This window comes from Stegodyphus dumicola, chromosome 9 (genome assembly GCF_044657685.1).
Source record: "Stegodyphus dumicola isolate Sdum_Otavi_A_Nest chromosome 9, ASM4465768v1".
NCBI classification, from domain to species: domain Eukaryota; kingdom Metazoa; phylum Arthropoda; class Arachnida; order Araneae; family Eresidae; genus Stegodyphus; species Stegodyphus dumicola.
Window position 1 is genome coordinate 81171052 of NC_140776.1, and position 14577 is coordinate 81185628.

General features: G+C 31.0%; 1 protein-coding gene and 1 long non-coding RNA gene across 5 annotated transcripts in view; one reads left to right on the forward strand and one right to left on the reverse strand.

Annotated features, from left to right (window-relative positions):
* The window catches only part of RpS8 (ribosomal protein S8), a 39737-nt gene that overhangs the window by 19897 nt on the left and 5263 nt on the right, over positions 1–14577 (reverse strand). The window contains exon 3 of the mRNA XM_085823108.1: positions 7–57. Within this exon, the coding sequence (XP_085679234.1) occupies positions 7–57 (51 nt within the window). The remainder of the gene's footprint in view (positions 1–6; positions 58–14577) is intronic.
* On the forward strand, positions 4328–10224 carry LOC118182873 (uncharacterized). Of its 4 annotated transcripts, none has more exons than XR_004757136.2 (3): positions 4328–4484; positions 6093–6199; positions 9271–10224. It is a non-coding gene; the product is annotated as an uncharacterized LOC118182873 (long non-coding RNA). The 4 variants fall into 4 exon arrangements; XR_004757137.2 differs by having other exon boundaries at positions 4468–4573; XR_004757135.2 differs by lacking the exon at positions 4328–4484 and adding an exon at positions 4512–4628.

Below are 14577 nucleotides of genomic sequence, written 5' to 3' on the forward strand. Positions count from 1 at the left end.
TCTATATTTTTTATTGCCGCCTCTGGTTCTAACAGTGTGGATTCTTTGAGGGCCAATCTAGGAAAAAAGAAAATGACACAGGCTTGTATTAAATACAGACACATTTTTATTAATCTAAGGCATTTTTATTAATCTAAGAGATTCAAGAATTTTTGCACAACTATTCACAAACTTCCGATTCTACCTACTTATAAGAAATACTTTTGCATTAGAATCTGTCCAATCTAGATTAAAAAATGTAATAATAATACAAGGGTTACCCTTCAGTCTACTCTAACCATTTAACTTTATTTAACTAACATACATACCTACTTTTGTCAACATTAGGGTTACCAAAAAACCTACTTCAGTATTTTAGAGTGGTGTTCCAAATTTCACAATCAATCGCAGTGGGCTTCCAAATTTCACAAACAATTAATACCACTGAGCGATTTTTTTCAGACTAATCGAAACCATACAGTAAAAGTCAACCATTACTGTTAATAATTTACTTTCAAAAGTTATGATCAAGCATCAGTCAATGAATTTTTTCACCACAAAAATTCAGCCGAAAGATGGTGATTTAATTACATCATTTGCCTGATCGGTGAAATAACTAGATATATTAATATTAGACAAAGATTACACCTTTGTCAAAAATTATTCCGAAATTTTAAGAATGTACACATGGGATTATTCATATCCACGATTTCTAAATTAGAAAATTTTACTCCTATTGCAAGATTTTTTAAACAAAATAACATGCAGATGAACTTATTGCTTGCATAAAATACATAATTCAGTTAGGCAGAGATCAGAAAATACATTTTTCACCACAAAATTTCAGCCGAAAGATGGTGATAACAGATTAGCATCATATACTCAACCAAATATGAATACATATGAAAATATACTATGAAGTTTGTTTGAATTTACTTTTGTTACATGTGTGTAAAACAGCCCATTAAATTAACACCTCAAAAGTGTTCATTTTCATTATATTGTAGCATGCAGCACAGTTTTGCATGATGGGCCAATTTTCCTTATAGAGCATTAGAAAAAAATCACTTTTATTACAGCATTCACCCTGAACAAATCAACTGCAATTTACAGGTTAGAGCCTAACTATTCTGCATTAAATTAGCCAAGGACAAGTAATGCGAATATAAAAAAAATCTGAAATCTTTCAGATTTTAAATTAGAGCTAAAGGGGCTTTTTTTAACGCTTTGTGTGTTCCCTTTATTTATTAAATAACATCTTCACTGCTCTTAAGCCACATAAATATAAGCCATAGTATTTGGTGGCAGCGATTTTCAAAGTGGATATGCTGTTTATAGGTTTTTGACACAAAATCGCAAAATGAAAACAACAGTCCTTCAGGGATAATGCAGCTATAGAGTAATTACATACATAAAACAAAATCTGAAGGCTTTCAAACTTTACGCCAAAATGAGTTTTTGTTTTCTGTTACCTTTGTTTATTAAGTACAGTCAAAAGTCGTTAATTCGGACACCCATAATCCGGAATGATCTATAACACGGACTTCAAAGCTAAAAACTTTCTGCACATGCGCACAGGCGTTTTACACGTGCGCATAAGACCTTGACTACTGCGCATATGCGTGTGCGCAAGTGCAGAATACGTTTTCGCCTGCACGTTTAATGTATAACGGACGGTGTAAGCTAAAATTATCTATTTCAGTTAATGTTAATGATTGCGTTGTTCCTTAATCTTCGAATTGGATCCCGCTTATTATTTTTTGCAGATTGTAAGAGCAATTTTATAAAAGTAAACTTGAAATTTCGATTATGTCAAATAGAATTTCCGATGCTGGAACTTCCAAAGGATCTACAAAACGAAAGTATGTTTTGATGTCTAACAAATAAAAAGTGGAATTGCTCCAAAAAATGGATAAAGACATGAAGAATGTGACAGAGAGGTTAGTGAAAACGAAAAAATTTCGATTGACAAGTTAGTCGGTATTCTCGGCACAGCAATTAACGGGACTTGAACAGCGGAACTTTATAACTGAACAAGAAATTATGTCTGTTTATAGAATTAAGGAGAAAGTATTATCACATAAAACGAAACAACTTACATTGAAAGAAATGTTTAATAAAGTAAACAAATAAATATTAAGCTTTTTTTTTGCAAATTTTGATACCCTTTAGATCATAATTGTTCTTTATTTCATAAATTACGGTTTCATATTTTTAATTTTAGAATTTCTGCACGCCATCTTACGAGATTTAAACTGATGATCTATAATCCGGAATCGCCAAAGTCCCGACGAGTCCGGATTAACGACTTTTGACTGTATACAGTTTTCTTTCAAGTGTTGCTCTATTGATTACTTCAATATTTCACCTTTGGAAATGGACACTTTTCACACCATTTTAGAAAAAATAGCTGTTGCTGGGTAGTTTGGCCTAGAATTAATAATGGATAAACATGTTGGTACTTGATTAATTCTTCATAAGCAAGTTTTTGTAATAAATATAAATGTACTGCTATTTATGATTTTTGCTGAATTTAAAAATAACGATTAGAATTCAGCAGCATGCCACACAACATTTTTAGAATTACAGGAACAGCATCAAGAAAGGTGAGGAAGCACTTCAGACAATCCAGTAAATGTAAACATCGGCAACTTTGGCAATAATAGTTCAAACTTGGTAATCTAGCAGATTCATCTTATTCACTTGGTCGGTTACAACTATTCTTTTCGCGTTCATTTTGTTGAATTATCACTGTGGTTGTTCGCGTTTTATTCTCTTCTTATTTATTTTTTTCCCTGAATTTTCTAACAATGAATAGATTGATAGATAGAAATATTTTCGTATAATTAAAAAGAAGTTTTCGTCAATAGATGCCGGTTGTCGGCTCGTCAGTTTGGCATCAAAGGAAGAAAATATGGCAGGAGGGATGATGTAACACGGCTGTTCACATTGTGTTCTTAATTAGCAGCTGTAAGCACGCAGAACCATGAGGTTTCCAACCCCTAAAATAATTTGTTTTCATAGGCCACAAAAATGTGCATTTTAAATAAGTAATGCTTTTATTTTTATTGTTGGTTATTGTCATCTAAAATTATGAAAATAAATCAAATTTTATGGCGTAAAACTTTAACAAGGTACTATATTATTAATGCTTTACTAACAATAAACTTTTAGAGGTGTTTGGTGTATTTAATTATTGCAAAGCACACTAGGGGTATCTGCCTAAGGGAAGGAATGAATTCGTGGAGGACTTTCTAAGAGAAACTGGCTCGTATACGTTACACATGGGGAAAACCATGAAAATGCCCATGCAGCCAGCCCGTTCGTGGGATTCAAACTTCGGACCAAACTACCAGTGTTCAGCAACTTTACCGCTCGAGGGCCTAACCTTCCAGAGGATAGCAGGTGTGACATAAATAGCTGATTAAATTGAAATAAAAAATATTATTGATAATCTAAGATGACAGAATAGTTTGATTCCCCATGGTCATCAAAATTAGCAAACCACTGTTGGTGTAAGATATACAGTTCAAATAACTTTTGAAAAATAATAAAATGTATAAAGTTCTAGTTTTATTAACAATGCTACTGAAGAAAATTTGATTACTGTTGAAGGTTATTTGTATTGTGAAATATGTTATGAAAAAGACATTTCAAAGTAAAAAAGGAAAGTACTTAAAAATGAAAAAAAAAGACATAATAGAAATATCAATATTCTATATGGATTAGAGAAAATACATTGGGTTTTCATCTGCAGAGAACTTGTTGGCGCTTCGGGAAAGAACCCTTTGGCGCAGTTGCAGTTTTACTCGCCAATGAGCCGAGCCGTAAGCGTGATATTTTGTAAATGTGGTTTTTAGTGATGTAAATTTAAGTTAGCAGACAATGGTAGTAAAAATTCACAGATAATAAGTATGTAGATATGAAACTAACAGGTTAAATGTGATATACGAAAATAAATTTCTATTAAATTCAAGTTAGCACAGAAAACAATGTATTAAACATAACGGGAAGTAAAAATTCATTTAAAAAATAACAATTAGTATTCTTATACTTACGTTTACAATATACTTATGTATTTTCTCTAATTCATATAGAATACTAATATTTCTATTACAAATGTCTTTTTTCACTATCAAGTACTTTGCCTGTTGATTGATGTATTTCGGTAAGAGCCATGCCCATATAATAAATTAATGAATGCATGACCTTTAATATATCCATTTTACATAGTTTTAAGTATTTTTTTTTTTCAAGTTACTTGCATACAGCTTAAAGCATTTTACGTTGAAACAAATACCTATCCTTTTTCATAATATATTTCACAATACAAATAACGGGGATGTTTCCATAACCGGCACTTGGCGAAATTGCGGATTTGTTTACATCGGAAGTGAGCGTACGTGCGCCAGAATATGGTAACCCTGATAATTGTTGCAACCCACACAGGGAATTTTCCTGAAGGAGGAAAAGGGAAATTTTCTGTTTACTTTTCGAACATTACGGTAAGAGAAAATAAAGTTTGAAAGTCGCAAATCATTATTAGTTCATATTTTCGCAAAACGTTTATGGGGTTTATTTTTCGAACATTACGGTAAAAGAAAATAAAGTTTTTTATATTTTCGCAACGAACATTACGGATTATTACGGTAAAAGAAAATAAAGTTTTTTATATTTTCGCAAAACGTTTATGGGGTTTGGGGAGTTAAAAAATGCAGCAAATTATTATTATTAACATAACAAAATGTTCCTTTTTTAGGTATTATATATGTTATAAATATTGCTATTGCCATGAAGACAAACTGGGCAAAGTTAAAATGATACCAACAACAACAGCATTTAATTTATTATAGCTTTTTTCTTACTTTTACTAGAATTCTAATGGTAAAATGATTAGTGCATTTAAATACATATTAAATGAAAATATTAAAATAGATATGGAGATGCATTAAATATGATTTGGACTAATTTAATTATGTATTCTTACATATATAGCTATGCACATTTAATTTTTCTCAATAAAAATAATTAAGCTATCCTTATTATTTTTATATGTCTATACATTTTTTAACTCTGCACATAGCTACTTAGAAAGAAAGATATATGGGTAGGATATAAGAAGATAAAAATTATTAATCTTCCCTTCAAAGTCAAATGGATATAGCTGTAGTATATGATTTCAAAAAAAGTAAATCGTTAGAATATTAAGCTGAAAATATAAGTCTGAAAGAAAGAGATTTTTCTTAAATTCAAACTGTGCACAAAACATTTCAGATGCATTCAAACTCTGAACTGGAACACGTTAATTTACTGTTGTGGAACTAATATGAAAACAATATTGTTGACAGTATAGTAGTGTACCACCAAAGAATTTATGCTGGGAGAAGAAGCAAAGCTTCGATGACACCACAAAGCCAAATGATAACTGGCTTAATTTTTACTCTTTTTATGCATAAAATGTCATAGTTGTTAGTATCTCATTAAAATGTATTTTCTAATAATATAATGATTTGCAAATGATGGCAATTTACTTGTCATTAAAACATTTTGTTCTAAACATGCTTCAGCTTATCAAAGAAGTTAAAGCTATTCCAACCTATCCCCCATATTAAAGTTTTTTTGATTAAATCAGGTTCATGTCTAATGCATCAAAAATATAAATAAACTTTCTTTAGTATTTGTCAAACATCAGTTCTCATGGCCTTAAATTGGATGCAAGATTTATTTCACAAAGTTATGTTTTCACTTATGGGGCAAAACTTTTAAATTTGTTATTTGAATCTGTTACATTAGTCTTTATTTTAAAGAATATATTGTATGTCATATGGCCATGAAGGCAACCTGGTTAAAGTAGAAATGAAATCAAACTTTCTAATTAATGTGATTTGAAGCCATTGTGTTATACTTCAAGGAATATGTTATATGGTAAATATGTGTGCTCATGTTTTTCCTGGAAAGGGCATAACATTTTTTTACAGAAATAAGTTACCAACCTAAATCATGGCAATTAAATTTTTCTGAAAGAGCAGGATTATTTATAAGCCAAGTGCTAAACCTTTGTATTGTTACCCTGATCATGAAATTTTAAATGGTGATTTAATTTCTTTTTTCAGGTTGAACTGCCCTTCAATGAAAGCTTTTGCTCGATGTGTGGCCTGTAATAGCAATAAATGGGACTTTTGTGAACTGAAATCTGTTAGGCTTTCCAAAATCCAGAAAGGTAAAGTTTAACTTTTTATTTAAGCCTAATGTTCTTAAAATATATAAGAATATCCATAGGTGACATTTGATTATTGTTTAATAAAGACACCATAACAAAATAAGCTGATTGAATCACCAAATTTGTAACTTGTAACTTTTAAATATATCCAGACTGTCTGCTTTAATAAGGAAGTAACATACAGTGCATATATAGTAGTGTTTTGATTTTCATTTATCATTTTATTCTGTTTTAAGTATGAGTTCAGCAATGCTCCAACAAGGTATTCCAATTTATATGAGCTTTAAGTCGTACAGCTCCTTATTTTATTTTGCATATTTATACTTGTTGTTTTGAAATTGTCAATAATTTATAAAATGCTGATGAACAAAACATTACTATGCCTATCTATATATAAGAATTAGCTTTAATGAAATAAGAAGCATCAAAGTATATGCTAATTGCCATAAAACTCCATACCCTTCTTCAAAACAGTACTTCAGTTATAACTGTGTTAACAGACGATGCAGTTGTTCAACATTTTTATACACCATGCTGTTACTTTCATACTTTGGTTCAGGAAAGTAAATGGGATTTGATATTCTATATTTCTTCTTTTTTCCCCACATTATAATTATGAATCGAGTTATCAGAAAAGAATAATTAATTTTATGAAACCATTAGCATCAGAATAACTCCATTTCTGGCACATGTACTTTTTGTTTCCAATGGTGGATGCTTGCCTATGCCGGCATTGGCCACTCCTAAAATCAGATATGGTGATCTATTATGGAGGCACCTAATAGGCAGGCCACCTTTGCCTCCTATGAAGGGACAGATAATTTACATCCATGCTTTGTTCGTTATTCGAACCCGGGTCCCTCAGTATTGTACTCAGGCTTCCCTAATCACTATACCATCCGGGCAGCTACGACTTTATTTTAATATGCTATTTTGTATTGATATGTAATATGAAAAATACATTTTTATTATGTATTTTTTAAAACAAGTGCTTTTTAGTCATTGGTTCTATTTAACTAGAATTCACATGTATTGTTTTATATGCAAAATAAATACGACCCAGACTGATTGGAATCTGACTTCAGAGCTTTCGCTCGTCGCATCTGTCACATAGCTTCAGAGCTATAACTGTGTTATATTTAATTTTTAGTACTTAAATATTAATTTGTTAAAGTTAAAAAGTAATAAAGCTGAAGAATGTCAATGTGATATATTTCTTAACAATAATGTGCAGTAGTCCCTCTTTAAAAATGGTTTTGATTATCTGCAGACAATAAAAATTGAGAAAGTTATGAAAATTAGATTATTTTGTTGAATTCAAATTGGCCAAATGATAAAGATATACAGTCAAAAGTCGTTAATTCGGACACCCATAATCCGGACCTCAAAGCTACAAACTTTCTGCGCATGCGTTGCGTTCACGCATGCGCACAGGCGTTTAAGAGTGCGCGTAAGGCCTTTACGGCTGCGAATATGTTTGTGCACATGCGCGTTTAATGCGTAACGGAGGTATAAGCTAAGCTAAAATTATCTGATTCAGTTAATGTTGCACATTGCGTTGCTCCTTAATCTTTGAATTGGATCCTGCTTATTATTTTTTGCAGACTTTTAGAACAATTTCATAAAAGTAAGCTTGAACTTTCGATTATGTCAAATAGAATTTCCGATATATATTTACTAATATGTAATTTATATCTACAAAGCGAAAGTATGTTCTGAAATTCGAAATCTGTTTATCAATTTCACACAGCGGATTGGAAGTTGATCTGTCAGCACTATCCTTATCTTCAGGGCAGATGTTTTTATTTTATTTGGCTTATAATTCCTTACTAAGTATAGTATTTCATGTCTATGTACTCCGTCTTTGATATGATTTAAATCAAGTTCCTCCTCATTATAATTCGCTTTCGATAGTGAAGAAAGTGACCCAGAGGTTATTGAAAACGAAAACATTTCCATTGACAAATTAGTCGGTATTCTCAACACAGCAATTATAGGACTTGAACAGTGGAACTTTGTAACTAAACTAGAAATTATGTCTGTTTAATAGAATTAAAGAGAAAGTGTTATCACATGAAACGAAGCAACTTACATTGAAATAAATGTTTAATAAAGTAAACAAATAAATATTAAGCTTTTTCTTTTTGTAAATTTTGATACCCTTTAGATCATAATTGTTCTTTATTTCATAAATTATGGTTTCATATTTTTAATTTTGTAATTTCTGCATGCCATCTTACCAGATTTAAACTGATGATCTATAATCCGGAAAAATCGATAATCCGGAATCGCCGAAGTCCCGACGAGTCCGGATTAACGACTTTTGACTGTACTTGCATATAAATCACTTCTGCATATGATTGAAGCTTTACAATATGTGCTTGTTAACTTCAGTTGTCTATAGTATTATTATTATGACAGTTTAACACTTGATATTTGCAGCACATTACCTCAGATTAGAACTATAGGATAAAATGTAGTTGAAAACTTTGGGAGGTTATAAATGAAATAAACGCAGAAGAAATTAACTCAAGCCATTACTATTGTGAATGAATAACAGAGCAGTTAGAAAATTTATTATAATTCAGAATTAATGTTTAGTACTGGCAAAGAGAAAGTGAATAGTGTATTAAGTCAGATAGTTTTCACAATAGAAATATTAACTTAAATAAAAAGAACAAAACTATAAATTTTCCCTCATTAATTATTAATATTTTTATTATGTTTCATTATTAAACATGTTTATTACTTGTGTATCCTGCCAAATAGACTGGCTGCATGGAAGTTTTCATAATTTTCTCTATGCGTGACATGAATTTATGCATCCAAAATGCTAACCTTTGTATGCAACACTCACTCATTTCTAATGCTTTAAAGTCCCAATACTCGTTTAATTTAGCATTTGCAGTATCAGCGTTGTTACACTATGGGTATTACTAATATTTTAATTCAGTGCTGCTTTCTAATTACTTTCACATTTATTTTATTCAATAAATAAATTAACTAAAATATAAAATTTATTGTGAATCGATTTTGTAATTATTTATGTTTATAATTTTTATTCCTTCCAGCTGATTAGGTGTGCAGAAGCAGCAGACTTGTAAATGTGAAGGAGCTATTTGCTTAGTTATGCAGTAGAATTCACCACCCTGCGGCAAGCTTCATTAAAGCTGTGAACAGCCAAGCTAACCATCTTCAGGGCAAGTAGCTGCATCAAGCAAACCCAGTGACATTCCAAAGAGGAATGTCAGTCAAAATAAAAACTTAATACCTAAATCTCGGAAAATCAGACAATTAAGCCACAAATCTTGTGACCAATTTTTCAGTTGCTGTGCTTAGTGCGATAAAGTTATATGGCAATAAACTGAAAAGCTATGGCAGGTATTCTATTGTACCCTTTAATGAAATCAATTTAAAGCAAGCTTATCATATGATAAGCAAAATGATTGTATCATTGGATGGTAATGATTGCATTGCTGGGTATGCAGGCTATGGTTCTACAATGAGCCAAATGTAATATCTCAGTATGCTGTGACTATTAAAATTATAAATTATGTATTATTACTTCATATTGGTCATTATGTTCCAAAATAAATGCTCTTTTTATATAGAACTATATAAATGTAGAAAATCTGAGAAGTTAATTTTATATGGAAAGCCTTCGTGCAAAATTAATAGCATCTTGTTAATTTCATATATGTTTTGTGAAAGTAATTGCTGCTGAATCTAGAATTAATGCATTATCTGAGATTTGAGGCAAAATTTGTCAAATTAGAAGATAGTGAAATAGATAAATAGGAAATGAAACATGAAATTTATATATTTAATATTGAAATAAATATCTCAGTAAAGTGGCTGTATGTAAAGTATAATGATGCAATTTTTATAATTTTTTACTAAAATGCTAAAATTATGTGCTATGAAAATTTTATTTTCATTAATATTTATAATTTTTTCCTCGCAAATTTTTATCCAAGGTGTATATGTTTTAGCTATTTTAGATTTTTCTGTTTTAATGTTAAAAATATCTTTATCAGCATTACATTAAAATCCATCTCATAATCATTTGAAAATGAAGGAAATTTCATTCTTTTCAATAGTTTAAGAATATTTTCATAAAACATAATTATAGAAAAAATGAACTGATACATTTTTAGTTATATATATGTAAAGAAAATTTTTTAGAAGGATCCTTTTTTCCATACCAGAAACATTTCATGAGCTGTAATATGTAATATTAGTTGGCCTAATATGTAAAAGGAATGTTTAATCAAATTATTTTTATTATGCTTTTATAAATATCACTATAATTTTAAGAGTTATTGAATTTAAAAGTGAAAGAAAAAGCTAGTTATTTCAAGACTCTCTAATAAAACAATTCTTTATTCTTGTATTCTCGTATGAAAATTTTCTGTATATTTAACATAAAATTGTATGCATGTAAATAAATTTTTTAATTTATTATTATCATTCTGTTAGCTTCAATTTTTATTCTCAATAAATTTGATAAATATATTTAATATTCAGCTAAGTTTTATTAACCATGACTGATAAGCATTTTAAGTTTCATCCTGTCAAAAAATTTAAAATTCCCTTTTTTTCTTGTAATTTTTTCATACACCTCTCATTTTCTGTTTAATTGTAAATATTGCATACTTATAATTTTATAAAGCATAACTTCCCTTCCCTGAAAAAGCACACAGATTCATTCTTAATTTAAAATTCAATTACAAGTCCAATGTGAAAATGAATTAGCCAATGGAACAAAATAACACATATGTCTTTAATAGAGGACAACATATCAATAATTCCCTTAGTTTCATTTATCCCATTAGCTTCTTTACCTATTAAAAAAATTCTGATCCCCCCCCTCATGGGGGAATCAGAATTTCAGTGTAAAGTCATAAATACCACTAATGCACACATTTACATATACACATTTGCTTTCCCTTAATGTAGTATAAGTAATGTTACTCTTCATTGATAATGTTTATTTTTATTTTAACTTTGCCTGTATTATTCACTTTTAAAATAAGCACAAATTTCTATTCTGTTTTTTTGGTTATCAGTATTTATTTCAAGATTCACACATCTGCAATTTCCAGCTTCATTTATTAAAATATATTATGCATTTTACTCATTATTTACATTATTTATACATTATTACTGGTATTAATCTTATTATCTTTTATGGATTGTAAACTGACTCTGGATGAAGGAAATTTCCATTATTAAATATTTTCTATTAGCTTAAATAAAACATAAATACACACACGCAGAATTTTTTAAATAGGTTTTATGCTTAGTATATTGACTGATCTAAGGATGGAAAAGTTGTACAAATAGAACATGTAATTTTGTAAAATCATTACATTTGTCAAAGTATGAAATAGGGCAAATATGCAAAATTCTATCTGCAGTGCCAGACTTAATTATCGATGCTCAGGATGGAAATCTCACTTGGTCACCCTATATCGGAATGATCACCATACAAAATGTCAACACAAATATAAAATTAACATTTATTTAATTAAAATTAAATATTTGAATTGATTTGAAAAGCAAGTCTTAAGATTAAGGGGGAAAATTACATTTAGAAAACAAATTTATATTTAAAAATGCTTATTAATCAGCTATTTTTGATGATTTAAAAAATATTGTTAACTTTTCTAAAAATAAAAAAGCTATAACTGTTTTTAGTGAATTTTGACTTACGAAAGTTTGTTTAGTTTTGTCAAAAATTCATTAACGTGTTTAGCTACCGTATGTTCAATGCAAAAAGACTGACAAGCCATTAAATCTTGGCACCTGGTTGATCGAAGATAGCTTTTAATCCACTTCAACTTCAAAAAGCTTCTCTAGCATGGAGCAACTGAAACATACACCGTCCCAAAGATATCTTTAGTGCCAATTATGAGTTAGGGATTGATTCTCCCAATACAGACCACATTTTAGCTTCATTTTTTTTTAATATATACTTAAAAACTTAAGGTTCTTCGGAGGCCTCTCCTCTTAATCAGTGGCCTGGCTGTTCTGCTCCCCCTGGTACTCTTCTGCCTAGCCAGAATATGAAAAAGGTGCAATACCCTAGCCAAATTTTCCATTGCGGTAATAAAGGAGAAAATTCCTTGCATTCTCCCTTACTTCTAGGACGACAAGGAAGGTAAGGATCAGTTGCTAAATCCTGATAGTGACATATTATAGGCTACCACATTTTACTTCAGGCGCCAATAGGCAGGGAAAATATACGTTGCCCTCGCCGAGTTTCGAACTCCTAACCTCATGATTTCTAGGCGGGCAGGCTTCCGATTATACCATTAAAGACCGCTTTAAAGAGGAAAAAATACCTATAACTCTTCCTATTAATAATGATTAGTTTTTCTCAGACTTCGTTTGGCTTATTAAATTACAGCAAAGCACTCGAGGGCTATCTGCATTAAGGGAGGGATGCCTTCGTGGAGGACTTTTTAAGGGAAACTGGCTCGTATACACGTCACACATGGGGGAAAACCATGAAAACACCCATGCAGCCAGCCCTTTCGCGGGATTCAAACCTCGGACCGAACTACTAGTGTTCAGCGACGTTACCGCTCGGCCGCTGGTGGGCCCCTTGTTTTCCAGTTAATTAATTTAATGTGGCTTCATGTTTTATAGTTTTACTAGCTTTTACCCAAGGCTTTGCTCGCGTTAATGTCCTTAAATAAGCGTGAATTTTAAAAATACACTCTGCGTAAAATTTCAGTAAATACTGCCTATCTTCTATACCTATAGACCGTGGATATTTTGTATTTATGTGGAGTGTATCGCCATGAAATCTAGTAAAACTGCTACGTATATTTTCTTAATGACTGAAAAATTTTTGTGAAAGATGACCCGAAACTCGTAAATCCTGAAGGATTTCAAATAATAAAATTAAACAAGGAAAAATTTATAAATGTTACGCTTTCACGCCTTAATTACTTAACGGATCATCATGAAATTTTCAAGAAATATTTTTGATATATTAGCAGTGGCGTAGCTAAGGGTGAGGCTATCTGTCTCTGGGCCCAGCATCCAAGGGGCGCCTTATTGATGCTACGAAATTTTTGAATGAAATGTTTTCCATTTTTGGCACATAGAATGGGGCGCAAATGCTTCAGTTGTCCCCAGGCGCTGGAAACTCTAGCTATGCCCCTGTATATTAGAAAAGGTTATAAATAAAATGTTTATTAAATATTTATTGTCTATAAAATGTTTGCGTGGCTTAAACCACGCAAATATTTTATAGACAAGCCAAGCACCTGTGCGCGCAGACAAACTTTTATATCGTTTAACATTTAATGTTTATACAACGGCAATCATTTTAACTATAAAACTTATTGTATAGTTTAAGTTTCAACTGATAAGTTACATTATATAGCCTATAACCTTTTCTCATCTTTCTTGAAAATTTCATGGTGATCGGTTAAGTAATTAAAAAGTGAAAGGGTAATAAACAAACGCACAAACTCACATTTATAATATTAGTTAGGATTATATAATATTAAAAACAATTTTTTTTTCGTTATGACATAATTACGAATAACCTTGCTTTAAGTTCCCCCACTTTAAGATAACCTCTCATATGCATCGCAAAATACAATTCATCTTTCTGTTATATATACAGGCTGACTCATCTTTAATAAAAATCAAACGAAATAAACCGTATTTATATGGAGCAACAAGGCCAGAAATGGAAAAACAGATAAATCTGTATTTAGTACCAGTGCTCCTGGTAGGCACTTGGAGAGCTTTCTGATTCCAACCACAGAGTATATACCGTTTTACGAATTCAGAGTTTGCAGACATTCACTTCGTGTATCAAACAGCTGACGGCAATGGAGGAGCCACTGTAAGAATGTATAAGAATGTATGGGAAAAGGTGGTGCCCAACCACATGTGTATCATAATATTAATGTTTGCACATTTGCATCAGAATCTGTTTCAATGAACATGGTCTCTTCAGGGTAAAAATATAGAATGTCAAATGGCAAAGATCAACCGAAACACCTGGTATATAGGAGGATGGGTTGCATGTTATGGAAGCTGTGTATATGCTTATACCAAAATTAAAATGCACAAACATATATGCAATTGTGGCTCCAACAGGAGTATCTAGAATCAATGGATATTATGCAGCTCACCTTGCCTTTCTTTAATTTTATCTGCAATGTGCCCAGTTATTGCAATGATAATCTGCGATGTATGGTATTTTTTTGCAGTGGTTCTTAGAGACACCTTCATAATAGCACCCAGATATAATGGTGAATACACCTTTATAAAGATCGATCGCTGTTCGAAAAAATAAAATTCTTTGTAAGGGTGCCTTGGCATAAAGGCATGTGAACCTTACAAAAAAT